This window comes from Dermochelys coriacea, chromosome 2 (assembly GCF_009764565.3).
Source record: "Dermochelys coriacea isolate rDerCor1 chromosome 2, rDerCor1.pri.v4, whole genome shotgun sequence".
Classification (NCBI taxonomy): domain Eukaryota; kingdom Metazoa; phylum Chordata; order Testudines; family Dermochelyidae; genus Dermochelys; species Dermochelys coriacea.
This window is the reverse complement of record NC_050069.1, coordinates 221,261,333-221,279,387: the sequence shown is the minus strand read 5'-3', so window position 1 is coordinate 221,279,387 and position 18,055 is coordinate 221,261,333. Positions and strand designations below refer to the sequence as shown.

At 40.6% G+C, this 18,055-nt stretch overlaps 1 protein-coding gene across 2 annotated transcripts in view; it reads right to left on the bottom strand.

Moving 5' to 3' along the window:
* Positions 1-18,055, bottom strand: part of COL28A1 (collagen type XXVIII alpha 1 chain) — a 143,875-nt gene that overhangs the window by 63,554 nt on the left and 62,266 nt on the right. For both annotated transcript variants that reach the window (XM_038390002.2, XM_038390001.2), the window contains exons 14-23: positions 17,398-17,466; positions 13,985-14,053; positions 11,967-12,035; positions 11,030-11,098; positions 9,334-9,402; positions 7,575-7,646; positions 5,303-5,371; positions 4,767-4,838; positions 4,045-4,113; positions 959-1,027 (exon numbers count right to left, since the gene is read on the bottom strand). In XM_038390002.2, coding sequence (XP_038245930.1) covers positions 959-1,027; positions 4,045-4,113; positions 4,767-4,838; positions 5,303-5,371; positions 7,575-7,646; positions 9,334-9,402; positions 11,030-11,098; positions 11,967-12,035; positions 13,985-14,053; positions 17,398-17,466 — 696 coding nt within the window. The remainder of the gene's footprint in view (positions 1-958; positions 1,028-4,044; positions 4,114-4,766; positions 4,839-5,302; positions 5,372-7,574; positions 7,647-9,333; positions 9,403-11,029; positions 11,099-11,966; positions 12,036-13,984; positions 14,054-17,397; positions 17,467-18,055) is intronic.

Genomic DNA, 18,055 nt, shown 5'->3' with positions numbered 1-18,055 from the left:
ATGGGAGAGCTTAGGCATAGGTGCTCCATCTCCCTGAGAGGCGGTAGTTATGTCAATGAGAGAAGCCCTCCCATTGACATAACGGTGTCTACACTGGAAGTTCAATCAATATAACTGTGTCACTCGGGTGTGGATTTTCCAATACAGGACATTTCTGAGGTAAGATCTGGTACTGGGGGGATGTTGGGGTCATCCTGCAATATAACCCAGGCTGGTAAGAGCCAAGGTATAGCTGGCAGGCTGCAGTTACACAGAGACACTCAGGGTGTGACTTGCTTGCTGGAAGCCTGCTTGTGAGCAGCCTACATGGAAGCTACTATAGCATGGCATTGTAAGGCACTCAAGGTTGTAGGGCAGAACTGACACAGCCCCCCACTTGTCTGGATTGTACCCGGCCATACTGGGTCAGTCCCTCTAGCCCAGTATCCTGTCTTCCGACAGTATCCAATGCCAGGTGCCCCAGAGGGAATGAACAGAACAGGTAATCATCAGGTGATCCATCCCCTGTCGCCCATTCCCAGTTTCTGACAAACAGAGGCTAGGGACACCATCCCTGCCCATCCTGGCTAACAGTCACAACTATAACTGACATCTGTTACAAGCTCGAAGTGCAGACAGGCCTTAATGTGGGGTGGAGGGTGAAACTCACAGGAATGAAACAAAGTCCAAGCGAGAGGACGAAAAGTAGAGAAATTTGAGGAGCTAACTTTGACCAGAAGAGGGATCTGTTGTAGAGATTTTGCAGAGCCAGGTGTCAGAGAGTAATTTAATCTATTTACATTTCTCAAACTGGTCAGAAGCTTATTAAATAACTAGATTCAGTTTGGAATGATGGGGTTGAGGTATCAGCCAGTTTGGGTTTTTCAAAACCATTCAACCATATTTTTTTCTTTGAAATGGTTAATATTTCTCACATTTCTTTTCCACCAAATATGAAATAAAGAAACATGCTACATACCATTGGTCCCATTATTGAATCTCCAGGATTTCCATCACTTCCTGGTGGCCCAGTTGCTCCTGGCTCCCCCTACACAAAAAAAATATATTATTTATCGTCTTCACTCTAGGTTTTGCAGAAAAGAACCAGCTTCACATAGTCACTTATTTTTGACACCAAAATGACAGTGACTGAAGGTCTGCACAGTAAGCTACCAATATTTTAGGAAAAACTCTTTCTACTCACTACTGATCTCCCTTGACATGTTATTTTAGTTAGTATATTAGTTAGAACTAATTCCAAACACTTCTTTTCATTAAAGAACAAGGGTTAAAATAATGCTAAATCAATGAATGGGCCACATTCACCTGTGTTTTATGCCTGCTACTTCCAGTGTAAATCAGGGCACAAGACTTCTGCCAAAAAGCTGTTGTGTTGGTACAAAGTGGGCAAAACCTCTCTCCTGCCAGATGCCCTACAGGAGAGTCAGTATTGCCCAAAAAGTGGCCAGTGTGGTCCTGGAAGGGGCTGTGGCAAAGAAAGCCAGAAACTGCAATGATTCAGCTCCCCTCTGATGCAGACTTCCCATATGGGGCTTCTGTGGAGTCCCAGAAAGAAACTTGAGTCTCAGTTGAATATTGCTTGGTATAGTTGATGGATTTCTCACTTGTACTTACTTATGACTTGATAGATAGATTGTTTGCTGGGTGCTACCAAGCTTAGCTTTGAGCTTTTATCACATAATTAAGATAGCAGTACCTCCTTGTACCACTGGGGCTTAACCTAGACCAATAACTATATTTCCCCCTTCTTTGGGATCGCTCAAAGATCTTAATTTTCAGCAAAAAGTTTGCAATTTATCAACACCAACTGAATGCACCAGGAGCTCAAGTAACATTCCTAAAAGATTGTTATTTACATAAAGCAATCACTGAGCTGCAACCAACTTCAAAACTATGGGGACACAGCATACTCCATAGAGTGCAAGACAGCTATCTAATTGTTCATTTAAAAAGTACAGCTGAAGTTATTATATCCAAGCCAGCAACAGGCAGGAGACTGTCTCTTTGCCAAGAGACAGTAAGAATTGTATCCATACCTTTTTGGTTCCAAAACAACTATCCAATGAACACTAACAAAGCTGTCCAGGTGTCTGATATACAGCAGTTGCCAACAATGGCCTGAGATGCTCCCAGAGTAGAATGGTATGCAGACTCATTGTGTTTCATCTGCTTCATCTGACTTCACTACTGCAGAATGATGGGAGGCTTCCAGGACAAAATTACTAATCATTGTGCTAGCCAAAGAATTCAGAGAAGCTGGACTTCCATTCATCCCAATATATCAGGGAGAAATAGTCGATGGCCTAACAAACTTCTCTAAGTGATAGAGGGACAATGAGAAAAAGGTTTGTCCATTTCCTAGAAAGTTCTTCCTGAAAGAATAACTTGCTGTTCATAAGCAATTTGTTTTGTCAGATCACATCACTCAAAGGACAGCCTGATCCAAGTAAAATCGGTAGAATGACTTCCATAGGCTAAGCAGCTGGGCCATACTACTATGCAACTGAGATGAATGGGAGTTTTGTCTCAGAGGAAAAATTCAGTAAGAACCTCAGGATTTGACTCTGCCCATCAAAAAACTTCACTGTTGCATAGTCTAGCCTGCCCTCCTATCAAAATATCTCTCCATACTGGGAACAGTAACAGGAATTCTCCTCAGTCACTGTAAATATAGGTGGAAGTGCCTGTTTGAAGTGGGGGAGGGAGGAAAGGACTTTAGAAGGACATATCTTTATTCCTATCACTTGCAGCAAGGCCAGAATCCTGGGATTTATACTACATCCCATTGGCCCAGTCAAAGAGTGGCAAATTAACAAGAGACAATGCATCACAACCACAATGGAGACTGTTTATGTTCAAGGATGGAAGAAAATGGGATATAAATGGCCCAAAATTATAATAACAGCCAATTTTTTGGTTCCAGTGTGATATTAAATGACCTCAATATAAAATAATTATTCAGGGTTGGTCCCCTTCAGACCAGACCCTAGAATTCACCCCACCTCTGAATCCTCTGCCTTCCCCCCGACCATGAGGGGAGTGAGGGTACATGAAGAAGAGAGTCTGAGAGAGCTACTCTTCTTCTTCTTCCAGGATAATAGGGTTCACCAACCATCTTCTGGGTGTGTCACTTATGTTTACCTTTGGGAACTACCCCTTTGAGCTTCTCACCTGGCGACTGCCCCCAAACTGCAATGAAATTACTTGTAAACTTAACTTTTAGTTTCTGCCTTTATTTCCTAATAACCTACAACTAGGCCTCCAGAATGCTGCAAAGAAGGCATAAAAACTCAGATCACATGACACTTTTCTTGCCCCAAAGGAAAAATTCCTTCCTGATCTCAGACTGGCAATCGGACACACCCACAGCATCTTGGAAAGTTCAAATGATACCTCCATTATCAGGCAGGGCAGCAATGAAAGAAAAATGGCTGCTGCATGCTCTGAGGGCTTAATGTACAGGAAGAGAGGAGTTAAGACAATCTACTCTCCTTTTTTCCCTTGTCCCACAGCCTACCCAATGGTAGCAGAGAGAGGTAGAGAATCTCTTGCCCCTCTCTGGCCAGGCACATCTCAGTGTGAGTTTTGGGGTAGGAAGGGGAAAGTCTGTAAGGCCCCTGAGCAGCCAAGCCTATTCCTCCCTTCCACCCCTCCTCCCAGAATCTCAGAGGTTTTTTTCTCTGATGGGCTAATCAAACATCCTCCTCCCCTGCTGAGATGGTGGGTGGCATTCTATTACAAAAGGCTGAAAATAAATCTTTTAGCTTTTTCAGTATACATGTGAAATCTCAGCTTTTACAGGCCATTCTGGGTCATTCTGACAAAATTTACCTTCAATGAAATGACAAAATAGTTATTCTCTTCTATGAAAAACCACAGTACAACAGGAGACCGGCATACATCTGTATTAAACTAACTGGGCTAGGTCTGCCTTTTATTTCATTGCAACTTTAGTTCAATTAACTTGAATAGAGAGGTATAAGTGTTACTGAATGCAATACGTTCAATATCTTGGCTCCAGCAGACAAATCTCAGATAATCTACCTTTGGTCCAGGCAGTCCACGAATGGATGGTCCAGGGTTACCAACTGCGCCTTTATTTCCGGGCTCACCCTACAATAAAACAATTTAAAATAAGTATAAAGTAAATACTTCCTGTGTAATGTACTAATTTATTTATTGTTCAACCCTTAGTATAAAATAGTCAAAATATTTCAGATCAAATGGGTAATATTTGGTGAAAAAACATAAATCAATCTATTTTTCCTCAAATTTGCAAACCTAACAAACCTCTTGAGGAACACAGACTGAACTTCAAGTCTGAAATGAGCACTGATTGAACAAGTTATTTGAAAAAAAAATGAATGGTGGTGGTTGTTTGTTTCTTTGCTCAGCTAACAGAGCTATTTTACTATATGTGTGTGTGATCTGGATGGCTTCAGTGTGCAGGGCATATAACATTAAACTACATCAAAAGAATGTTAAGGTTGCAAAATTAAGCACCCCAACCTTAGGAAATGCCTGAATTAACAGTGCCTTTGCAACATTAATTTGACCCCTTAATGATAGTGTTGAATTACATAATCACATACTATTTCTCCACAGAACCCCTGCCTCATTCAGTGCTCAGGATGAAAATATACTTTTCTGTTTTGCCAGCTTAACATAAACTCAAAGCTTCAGAGTTGTCAATAAATTCACATCATAAAAATTCCAGAGGTGTTTGTATAGTGTAGAAAAAGGAGCATAGGAAGGAACAAACCTACTTTTGGTCCTGGAGACCCTTGTAATCCTGTAGCACCAGCATCCCCTTGGGATCCTTTTTCCCCTTGGTCACCCTGATCCAAATATAATGATTTAGTTCATAAATTACTACAAAGATTTTACACTTGATAGTTTAAAAAAAATCCTGGGTGCCTAAAGTTAGGGAGAAAAATTCAAAAGTATTTAGATATCTAACTCTCATGAGTGCCTTTTGAATATATCCTTCTAGGTTCCTAAAGCCATCTTTAGGCACTAAAAAGTAGCCTGATTTCCACCCCCGACCCCAAGGAGCTGAGCACATTTATGTCCCACTGACTTCAATTACCATTTTTGAACTTTAATTTTAGTACTTGTATTTCATTCTGCCACATACTCATGCTGAGCACTCTCAGGTTCTATTGATCAAACATTTAAACTGGTGAAGCTATTATTTAAGAAGACCGCAACAAATTAAAATTATACCAGCCATTGAACTGTGTTTAAACACGAACATTTACCCTTGTTATGTTTCTCAAAGATGGATATTAATAATTCATACCTTTTGGCCAACATCTCCTTTCCCAGGTGGTCCCTCCAGGCCTCTTAAGCCAGGCACTCCTTGTTCCCCCTAATGAAAATTATATCAGTTTATTAATCCTCACATTGATGTGTATGCTACAGAATCAAAATCCTGATTATTAACATTCTGAGAACTGGGTTGGATCACTACGCTTTTCCTGGATTGGGCAAGGTCAAGTTCCCAACATACCAAAAAAAGTTTGTTCTCTCAATTATATCCAGTGTAGCAGAAACAGTCCAGCTTGACAGTCTCAAAAAATAAGCCAACCTTGAGATTTTTCAGCTTGTTTAAAGACCAAACAGTTTGGAGTTAGTATCCAGACTTTTAGGTCCCAAAAGCTGCAAGAGAGTCTCCGCAGGCAGCCCCTTGTTCCTATGCAGAATGCCATTGAAATCAGCAGAGCTCTATGCAGGCATAGATGACTGCCCACACAGAATCAGTTGCAGGATCAGAGCTTGATTTGCTTTTGAGATTCATCCATTCACAATTGGACAAATATTGCAAAAGAGAATCTGAAAATGGTCTAATAAAAGCTACAAATTCATTTTTATGCTATATGTGACCAATTCTGATCAGAACTTTACCAAAAAGGAAATTTTAACCAAACAGAAGATAAGAGAAAAGAGTTGGTCAGGAAACAAACAAATGCTAGCAACTGTTTTTATTTATTTCCATAAATACTTGTAGGAGTGAGTTTTTGCTTGCAAGAATTGTTGTAGAAAGATACTCTCTGCACATATAGTCATAAGGGAAGTACCAGAAGTGCTTGCATAGCTGTCTCAAAAACTCTTTGTGGGATAGATTGTGAGCTATGCAATTTGGAAGCAGAAACAATGCCATTTAGCAAATACTTGAAGCAACAGGTCTGGCAAATAGGTAATAAACAATCTATAGACTGAAAGGCATTCAGGAAAATCCTTCATCCAATTCTTTTGAATAAGAACAAATTAGTAAATAAACATGACTGTAAGTAAGTAATTCACAAACAGAAAAAAGTGTTAAATAGCTTAAGTTGGTGTGTATAGTCTGCCAGCTCTTGAAAAATCTGCCTCTGATTAGAACATTTGATTTAAAGTACAATTATAAGACATGACTTTAAGTTTGGCCTCAACCTGGACTCCATTTGTATGAGCCAGTCTTGTGTCTGCAAATAATTGTAATTCTTTGTGTCCATAATACACTGCAGGTGCAAAAGCTAGTTAGACTAGTTACCTACTTGCACTTATAATGAATGTGATAGATGTCCAATTGCTAATATTTGTGCTTGAAAAGAATGTGGAAACTATGAAGAAGGTGTAACTGTGAATGCATTTTTTTCTGAAGATACAAAGGCCATCACTAAAATAAGCCCCTTAGCAACTTTTGCTTTCTACAGTTTTAATAAACTCAATGACCTTTCTTTTTGGGGGGTGAGTGGATTTTCACTGACTTCAATTTTTTATGAATGTGAAATAATTTAACTTTAAGTTGCAAAACCTCATCCCTGCTTTCCATCCACCTAGAAAGATTCAATACCGCAGCCTTTAGTCTGGCACTAGAAAGAAGTTGTATGAAGTGAAAAGTGGACTTGTACTCTTGCTTTTGTTTGGTTTACTGACCCAGACTGACAGACTGAACTAGATCTTACAAAGTAAGCTAGATACTGAAGGCCACACTAATCCTCCAGTGGCAGAAAATCTGAGGGGAAGAGGGGTTCAATGATACAAGATGTCTGCTACATCACTCTGATGGAGGGTATGTAGTGAGTGGGGGTGAGAACAGAAATCCAGAGCTGACCAACACAATCCACAAAATGGACAGGACCAGGTCTAGGGTTGCCACCTCTAAGGTACAAAAAAAGTGGGAAATCTGAGATGATCCTGAATCCATAAGACTGGACAGCTGGAATTGTGTACTGAGCACCTTGACAGAGCTCCTGGGACAGCTACAACAAAAAAGGGGATGATCCGGGGAAAACCTGGACAGGTGGCCATCCTTGCGAGGTCAGCTAGAACAGTTGCAGTTTCAATGCCCAGTGCCTCTTTGCCAGTGGGGCTCTATGGAAACCTATCCAGATTTAAAACTGTCTTACCTCAGCAGACCCCTTAGGAAAGGGCAGGTACTGGTGCCAACCTTCCCCCAGGAGGAACATCTCTCCATTGTGTAGCTGCCCTCCTGGGAGCAGAGGGATTCAATTTGCAATGAGGTCTGAATTTGATCATCCTATATAGCCTAAAGCTTTCACATCCAGAAAACAAAAATACAGGTTTACCTTTTTCCCATTGTTTCCAGTTAGTCCTCTCATTCCCGATTCTCCTGGGATTCCTGGTGTTCCTGGATCTCCCTTAAAAGGTGATAAATATTTATTTCCCAAAAGCTTAGTAAGCTCATGCACTTTATACACTGAGGGAGTTACATTCTGGTACAATACTGGTTAACGGGCAATATTTCTGTCCAAAAATAGACTCTTCCTACTTAATACTATACTTCAATAGGATTTGCTGATTATTCCAATCAAGAAACCCAACTAATGCATTTTACATTTCTTTTTTAAAAACACCACACCTCTGTCAAATTTAAGTATCTCTAGATTTAACAAACTAGTATTCACATGGCATGGCTAGCATGTAACATAAGGGCGTGCTTCTGTGGTTATTTATAGGTATATTGCATAGCTAATGGCTCAGAGATCTCTTCAATCAGTTCCTTAAGTATTCTAGGATGTATTTTAGAGAGACAAGGTGAGGTAATATCTTTTATTGGTCCAACTTCTGTTGGTAAGAGAGACGCGCTTTTGAGTTTACACGGAACTTTTCTTCAGGAATCAGACGGTGGGGGGGAGAGGGTTCATGCCACATTCTCCCCAGGCCTTTGGGTGCAGTAGGAGGAGGATAATGCCACCTGCTCTCCCAGGACTCAGCACAGCAGGGAGGGGTCACTTCTGTTCTGCTGCAAATGTAACCCACACACCTTCTGAGTGTGGTGGTCTGTCCCATCTAGTGGCACTGAGACCACTTAGACAGAGATAAAATGAGTCTGCTCTACAGCCTGAGCTAACAGGCTGTTGGCTTTTAGCTCATGCGGTAGAGGCTCATGCACATAGCTCCAGAGATCCCAAGTTCGATCCTGCCCACTGACAACCAGGGTCTGTCGGTGTTAGACAAGCACCCTGCAGAGAGCGGACATCTTATCTTCATCTTCCCTGAATGTAATTGCAGCCTTGCCTGCCCTACCACCATCTATGGTCTAACTTGTGATAGCTCTGCTGGGGTGGAGCCCCACACTGCGGGGGCTGCAACTCTGCTCTGAGCAGAGGTTAAGTGTGGAGTTTCTTCTCACATTCCCAACTGCCTCCCAGAAACCACTTCCTCTCCCACACAAACTGCATTCCTTGTCCCACAGCTATGACTCTATCCCAGTAAACCCTGGGACAGGTAGTGCTGGTCTGGAGACTTTCCTCGCTAGCCTTAAAGAGACTGGGATATAAAAACTGATGACTGGACTTTAGGAGGAGAGCCAGACATGGGGAAGAGTTGGGAGCACTCATGCAGTTAGCTGGGTGAGTAATACAAAAGTTACACAGGGTTTTGCTTCTTTGTTTATATATATGACTAATTTGCAAACCTCTTTGAAGTGGGATTGAGAAGGGACATAAAGGAGGAGAGAGAGAGTGAAGGCATGGCAAGTCAGCCTAGGGATGGGTGTGTATCAGGAGTGATATAAAAGTTGCGTAGGCAGTACCTTCTATGAGAGCTCTGTTTGCTCCTCCCAGCTCATCACTCTTCTATATTATTCAGTCCTCATTAGCATGATCATTGCTCTCCCGTTTGCTAGCATCATGCCATCACTTAAAACGTGACTTATTTAGAAGGGTGAATAATGGCTGAAACTATGAATTTTAAACCGTTGAAACTCACTTCTCTGTGGAGACTTTGTCACTGAAGTCCATGGACATAACCAACTTCTCACTAAAAGTTATCAGATATTTTTGCAGAAAACTGGGCACAATTTTTTTTAAAAAATAGGCTCACTTTTGGTCCCGGTACTCCAACTCCTGGTGGTCCTGGATCTCCCTTTTGTCCCAATTCACCTTCTTTTCCCTAGTAATGAAAAATTATTTGTGTTTAGCAATGAGTACAGATCTTAACTTTATTTATTTGTATAGCAGCACAGATTATTGAAGGTTTAGAACAGAGATTCTCAGGTAGAGCTCGTTGAAAACTGATGACAAAACAGTCTTCCATCAGAAAATGCAATTGTGTCAGCTGAACTGTTTTGCAGGAACATATCTATTTCGATGAAGTTTTCAATGGAAAAAAGTCAGTGAATCATTTTGACTTTCTAGTTTTATTTTGATGGTGAAATATTTTGTTTTGACTTTTATATTAATATATAAATATTTACATTGAAATGAAATATTTTGACATAGTGAAACAAAAATGTCTTGATAGTTCCAGATCAATTGGGGCAGGGGGGGAGGAAATTGTTCCGCTGGAAATTTTGATATTTTGACTTTTCATTCTGATTTAGAACAAAAACTAAATTTTGAAATGGCAGAATTATCCCGAGGATCAGAAATTCCATTTTCTGACCAGCACTAGCCTTGAGCTTTTTATGGTATTAATAGATACCATATCTCTTGATCATCTGTTCTCCCATGCCCAACCACACAACATCCCTATGGCAACTATAGCAATTGCTTACATGCAAAAATAATGTCCAGAAAGTATTTAACAGGCTGCTTTCAATAAAATAAGCATTCTGTCCTCTTATAGAAGAAGTTAATCACAATGTCTACTTTTGCTTTTTATTTCATCTGTTCCTGCCATTTCTCTTGCTATCCTGCCTTGTTGCTTTGCCCCTGAACATTCCTCTCCTGAAGTATCAGTCCTGCTAGTGGCTCTGGTTATGAGGGTGGCTCCTGTTTCACATATTTTTCTTCCACTTATGTAGCAATGTCACCTTGTAATGTAGCTAGGCTGACTTTTTTTCTCCCTTCGTGTTTTCATCTAATGCTACAGACCTCCAAACTCTTTTCCCATGATGAGGATGGAGGGCTGGAGAATCAGACAGAAAGAAGAATAAAAGCCAGCATCATGTGGCCAGCAAATTCTCTGCAAATCACCAGAGTTCACAGTGGGAAAGCCATTAGTTTAGAATTTCTCAGTAGAGTATGACATTTACATACAGTGGCTATATGCCACAAAACCAACACACAATTAATCAAAATGAAAGAAATATTACTTGAATCCATGGTTGATGAAGAAAATTTGTATTTGTTTAAACAGTAAAGAACTGCTAGCCTGAAACAATGCAATGGTGAGGTCCAGCAATGGAGGCTGTTAAAATGGAGTGGCTTTCCTCTTCAGAATCTTTCAAATATATCAGTCGGAAATCTCTACATTTCTACTTCATATACTATTAAATACTGGTAGCCAGTGTTGCCTTTTATGAGGTGTGTTCTTCCACAGTAGAAAACTGTTTGAGTACTTGAGAGCCATCTCCAAACATTCAGTGCTTATTCCACCCACTCAGCAACTATCATGGGAGTTTTCCTACGAAGACCAAATATGGATTGTGGTCTAAAAATGTACAGCTCTGATTTCTTTCCAATGTTCCCACAATGAAATATTAAAAGCACTGGGATGTCTGACTTTGGTTAGATATATTCCTTGTCCCTCAAGGTGGCCAATAATTTTTTTTAATTGCGATTCTCTTGAAAGTTACCTTTGGACCCTGCACACCCATGCCTCGAGACCCTTTTGGCCCAGGTATACCTTTAGGACCTTGGATACCCTTAAAAAAAAAAAAAGGAAGAAGTTAATGAAAACTACACTTCCATGGGTTCATTTGTCAGATTAATAAAATGAATTTATTATCTTCCCAAGGAAAGAAACCTAACTGGCTGGCTGTTCTAGGGCCAAATCAGGAGTTCCTTACTCAATTTTCCCTCAGCCACACACACGTGGATTTCACTGAATTACCCCAAATTCAGGGATTGCCCTGGGTAGTGGTGGGGAAAGCCAAGGTGAGGATTTTTGTCTCCTCAGCCTAACCCTGTGCAGTGGGAAGTTATGCTGTGGCCTCTGAGAGGATAGGGCTACACTTTCAAAAGGGACTCATCACTTAGATGCATCAGTTTGAGTGTCCATTGTGAGGCCTCTTAAATGATCAGAATTTCAGAGGCGCTGAGCACGCACCCTATAAAAATCTTCCCTACTGCATCATCCCATGTGGAGATCTTAGGAAGTCTGCTGTGCAAATTATTGCATGGATTGGTCCAGATAATTCATTTTTCTATTGGCTTGACCTCAAGACAATTGAAATCAAAGTCTTTCCATTGATGTCAATGAGCTTTGGATTGGGCCCGTCTGGTATTTTTAAGGTACAAACCACAGTGGTGTTTTTTGAATCTCTAGGCATTAAAAATTAGAGATTAGGCCAAGTATGAAATCTAGATCTGGATCTAAATTTTGCTACATCTCCAAAGTTTAGGACTGGGCCTGACCCTTTTCCTATTGAAATCAATGACACAGCCATTTACTTAAACAAAGCTAATAGGGTTTTAGTTTGGGGTCCTGTCATCTAATAATAAGAGTATATTATGCCAAAACTAGGCATTCAACTGAATGTATTTCTTAACTAAACTTAATATCAAATTTACCTGGATTCCTTGACTGCCGATTCCAGGTTGTCCAATAGGTCCTTGTGGTCCTTCAGGGCCCCGTTCTCCCTGCATGGAGAAACCCTTGCAACTTGTAAATCACTGTGATTTATATCATCATCATTTTTAGGTCTGAAATGGTTTCCTCACATTCTACCATGTAGATTAACTTGCAAAACATCCAAAAGAAAAACCCATGAAGAGAGGTAATGGGATACAGAATATTTGGGCTAGCTTTGCCATTATTTTTCCAAAGAGCTGTTCTGGTTATGTTTAATTCAGTGTTAATAACAAAATATATATACTAACACCAATCTTTGGAACATGAAGTCACTCAGAAAATGTGTCTGAATAATTCACAGACTTCAGCTTTAAGGAAAACAAAGCAAATGAAAACATAACTCTTCCACCAACTCAAATAACAAAGTTTAGTTAACAAAATTCTGTTCCAATAAAGAATAAGAGTAATTCACATAGCAATGCATACAGTGAGAAGTTTTCTGAAACTTGCATTCACCCAACCCACAAGGGATTGGAATTAGAAAACAGCAGACTGAAATATACATCCTAGAAAGAAGACCTCTGCAGTATGTCACAGACAACTAAAGTCTATGATGGTGTTTTCAGCAGCCAAGCTAGAAATTGCCTTTCAACTATATTTTAAAATACCTGAAACTATTTTTGCAGTTCCTATTATATGCATTTGTTACTACTGAACCAAGTTTACAATATAACACTCTGCCCTGCAACTTGCAAACAAGAGAAACCTCACTGATATGTGCACTTTACAATACTTTCAGTGCTCTGCATGGGAAATGTCAGACATAGGAACATATTATCCTGGCATTTGAGTGGACATGAGGTAGGAGGAAAGATGCAAGAAACTTTCCCCTGCACAAAGGCCAGGGACAATTGTAGTTCTTATGCTTGGGAAACACATTGCCTTGAAGAGGCAGGGAGGAGGTGGGATATCCTAAAAGATAATGTGGACTGCTGCACACTCCCCCTAAGCAGTGGGGTGCTTGGGGAGAAATTATGGCTCCCAGAGGTACAATCCTTCTCTCATCTCCCACTGAGGTAGGGTGGTTCCACATTGTCTTCTAATCAGAACTTCTGATAAATTCTACAATCTAGCATGTAAAAACAGTTAATTCTGAGTGTTGGGAAAGTATATTATGTAGAGCACCATGACAAACTATGGCATGTGGTGGTAATGTAGCCACAATGTGATTTCAATGTGTCTCACTGAGATCTCTCAGGAATTAAGAGAATGTATTGTCTGGATTTTGGCTGAATTTATTTAGCTAGCAGTTGGAGATGAATTCAGTGTTTGCAGGCTAATTAATACCATACACCAGATTCTGAGGCCATTTTCCAAATAGAGAACTTAGAGAGGCTCTTCAATACACATTTGGATGCCTAAAAGGTGGCCTTGTTTTTGAAAGGGTGAAACCCATTGAGTGCTGGTAGATGACCTCATTTTCAACACACATTTTGGAAAATGATGAATATGGTCCATTTGCATTGCAATGGGGCAGTAAAGCATCTTACCCAGTTTACTGGAGATTCCCAAGTGACACAGGACTGGCAATGCAAACTTTCCATTCTAATTCCTTGCACAGAGGTTGGGGGCATGGTCAAAGCAAGGGACTCTGACGGACAGAAATGCCCCTTGCATGCTATGATGGAAAGGTGCCCTGAATAGCACCAGAAGCTGCCCCGCCCCAGGATTTGGAAGCTTAAATGTGGGGTAAAGTCACCTTTTGTCAACTTCTTCCCCCTCACTCCCAACTGCACAGAGCACAGCGTGGCTGCAGCTGAGGACTGAGCCCAATGTTTCATCAATCAATAGTCTTAACCAGGGGCATGGTCATAGTATTAGAATAGTATAGAATAGTTCAGTCCATATCCAACATAAGATATTTACATATTTATTTCTAGATCACAAAGGATTAAATAATCATTATTTAACTATAAATCATACAGATGTGATTTAAAAAAAATCTTATTTACTGCACCTTATCACCTTTGACTGATTCTCCTGCTATTCCAGTTGGACCTGCTGGGCCTTCTATGCCTTTTTCACCCTGGAAATATATAGTATTGGTATAAGTTAATTGGCTTTAAGACTTCATACATTTAAATTTCTAACACAAATCAACAGAAAATCACAATAGACAATGTCTGCACGGAAACAGTTTCTTCGAACAAGGCACACTATCAAGAGTCATTTGTCGCAATGGGAAGTAGCTTAGCTACAGTTCATAAACCACCATGTTTGCATTTACTTTGTTAGAACTATTATAACTTGAAAGGACTTTTAAAGAACTCTCAGGTTTAGATAGAGTAAGACGGGGGAAAGCAATAACAGAAGGGAGACTAGATCACTCTGGGAGTTTCATCTTTTAAACATTGCAGTTTGGTGTGTACTGTTGTAACACCAGTGCACACAATGTGACTGTCTGACATCTTTTCCTTTATAAAAAGAAAAGGAGTACTTGTGGCATCTTGGAGACTAACAAATTTATTTGAGCATAAGCTTTCGTGAGCTACAGCTCACTTCATTGGATGCATTCGGTGGAAAATATAGTGGGAAGATTTATATACACACAGAGAACATGAAACAATGGGTTTTATCATACACACTATAAGGAGAGTGATCACTTAAGATGAGCCATCACCAGCGGGGGGGGGGGGGGGAGGGAGGAGGAAAACCTTTCATGGTGACAAGCAAGGTGGGCCATTTCCAGCAGTTAACAAGAACATCTGAGGAACAGTAGGGGGTGGGGGAGAAATAACATGGGGAAATAGTTTTACTTTGTGTAATGACTCATCCACTCCCAGTCTCTATTCAAGCCTAAGTTAATTGTATCCAGTTTGCAAATTAATTCCAATTCAGCAGTCTCTCGTTGGAATCTGTTTTTGAAGTTTTTTTGTTGAGGATAGCCACCCTCAGGTCTGTAATCGAGTGACGGGAGAGATTGAAGTGTTCTCCGACTGGTTTTTGAATGTTATAATTCTTGATGTCTGATTTGTGTCCATTTAGTCTTTTACGTAGACTGTCCAGTTTGACCAATGTATATGGCAGAGGGGCATTGTTGGCACATGATGGCATATATCACACTGGTAGATGCGCAGGTGAATGAGCCTCTGATAGTGTGGCAGATGTGATTAGGCCCTATGATGGTGTCCCCTGAATAGATATGTGGACACAGTTGGCAACGGGCTTTGATGCAAGGATAGGTTCCTGGGTTAGTGGTTCTGTTGTGTGGTATGTGGTTGCTGGTGAGTATTTGCTTCAGGTTGGGAGACTTTCTGTAAGCAAGGACTGGCCTGTCTCTCAAGATCTGTGAGAGTGATGGGTCGTCCTTCAGGATAGGTTGTAGATCCTTGATGATGTGTTGGAGAGGTTTTAGTTGGGGGCTGAAGGTGATGGCTAGTGGCATTCTGTTATTTTCTTTGTTGGGCCTGTCCTGTAGTAGGTGACTTCTGGGACTCTTCTGGCTCTGTCAATCTGTTTCTTCACTTCAGCAGGTGGGTATTGTAGTTGTAAGAATGCATGATAGAGATCTTGTAGGTGTTTGTCTCTGTCTGAGGGGTTGGAGCAAATGCGGTTATATCGTAGAGCTTGGCTGTAGACAATGGATCTTGTGGTGTGATCTAGATGAAAGCTAGAGGCATGTAGGTAGGAATAGTGTCAGTAGGTTTCCGATATAGGGTGGTGTTTATGTGACCATCGCTTATCAGCACCATAGTGTCCAGGAAGTGGATCTCTTGTGTGGAGACTGCTGAATTGGAATTAATTTGCAAACTGGATACAATTAACTTAGGCTTGAATAGAGACTGGGAGTGGATGAGTCATTACACAAAGGAAAACTATTTCCCCATGTTATTTCTCCCCCTCACCTCACCCCCCACTGTTCCTCAGATGTTCTTGTTAACTGCTGGAAATGGCCCACCTTGCTTGTCACCATGAAAGGTTTTCCTCCTCCCTCCCCCCCCCCCCCGCTGGTGATGGCTCATCTTAAGTGATCACTCTCCTTACAGTGTGTATGATAAAACCTATTGTTTCATGTTCTCTGTGTGTGTGTATATAAATCTCCCCACTGTATTTTCCACTGAATGCATCCGATGAAGTGAGCTGTAGCTCACGAAAGCTTATGCTCAAATAAATTTATTAGCCTCTAAGGTGCCACAAGTCCTCCTTTTCTTTTTGCGAATACAGACTAACACGGCTGCTACTCTGAAACCTTTTCTTTTATAGGGAGCAAAATCCTCTTTGTTCAGCAGTTAAGGCACCAGGGAATTGTGGAACCAATAAAATATCTGTTAGCATGATATTTTGTGCTCTTGTACAAAACAGCAGAAAGAGGATTACGTGGGACTGGGATGTGAGATTTCAATTCAAGTTCCATCACAAATATTTGGGGGTTTGTTTGTTTCAGAAAACTCTTTATTAATCAGCACACTCATACGTTTTATTTTAAGATGTTGATGATGATGATGATGATAGGCTATAATGAGGTATATCCAGTCCATACAGACTCATCGTCACATTCTGGAGTGTTATTCAGACCAGTGAGAGGTTGTCACTGCTTATCCTGTAAACCTGAGTGCCTTAATGCTCTGCTGCTGTGAGGAAAGGTGCCATGGAGTCTGATGGAGAAGGTTCCATGCTAGTTTCTTCCCCACTGGTGCTTTCTATAATTCAAAGTGATCTGTCCCTGCAGCTCCTGTAATACCAATTGACTGTCATTGCCAAGTGTCTGTGATTGTGCCTGGATGAAGACACCAGCCTTTTCGTTGGCTGGAAAAAACTGCTTAACCACAGCCCAGATTTGTCTGGTTCAAGTACATTTTAATAACATCAGACAGAAGGAATGCATAACTCCACATATAACATAAGCACACATATTTTACAATGATATTAATAACCTGCACATTATTAGCTTTTATATGATATCTCACAAGGCATGTTTTGTACAAATATTATTGCAATAGTGTGTAGGGTGTGAATACAGAGGTGCCTAGAGTCACAACTGTATAATCCTTGTCAGAATTTCCCAGAGTGGCAAGAAGGATCAAACTGCCTTCTGAATGGTTCCCTCCAGTACTGAGCAGCTGTATGGGTTATATTTTACATAAAGAGCTTTTCAAAAGATACTTTTTTAATCTACCAGTGCTACCAGGATAAGACCTCTTATTAACATAGTCTTCAGCACTAAGTGGGTCAGTAATTTATTACTGTATTTTGGCAAGGTTGAAATTTCTTTTGGTAGGACTCTTAAACTTTTTAAGAGAGAGTGAAGCACCTAAAATGTCTTAGACCATACGCCCCATTGACTGACTTTCAGTATTGTGTTCCTAAATCACTTGGGCACTTTTTGAAAACCACAATCACAGTATTTAAGAATTTCAGTGTAACATTTACCTTCTGGCCTGGAATGCCTTCTCCTGGGGGCCCTCTTTCACCTTGTACACCCTCAGGACCACGAGGCCCCTAACATTAAAAAAGAACAACTTCAGATGGCATGTGCAATTAACATTTTCTTATTTATCCTATTTCAAGTACTCCAGTACCATCCCATCTGTCATGGAACTGAGAACTGCAAGGGCTACAAGAAATTCTGCAACAGCCTACTTAAAGCAAGCAATTAGAACATGATGGAGCAGCCACTTTTTGATGAGTTACATAACAATGGTGTGAGTAACAAAAAAAGATATTTTATTGGACCAACTTCTGTTGGTGATAGAGACAAGCTTTCAAACTTACACAGAGCTCTTCTTCAGGTCTGATGAAGCTTAAAAGTTTGCCTCTTTCACTAACGGAAGTGGGTCCAATAAAAGATATTACCTCACTCTCTAATATCATAGGACCAACAAAGCTACAGTACTACTGCATACATAATGTGATCTACAGAGGTTTCAGGATCTTTTCTATTTCTCCCTTCTGTAAGGGGAAGAATCAGCAATGGAATCACATCATTTATTTGGATGGCTCTGTGCCTGTAAAAATCAGTGTATTGTACTGTGAGCTAATATAAGCTATTGTAATTACCTCCATTGTTTGTATAGTGGTGATCCTTAGA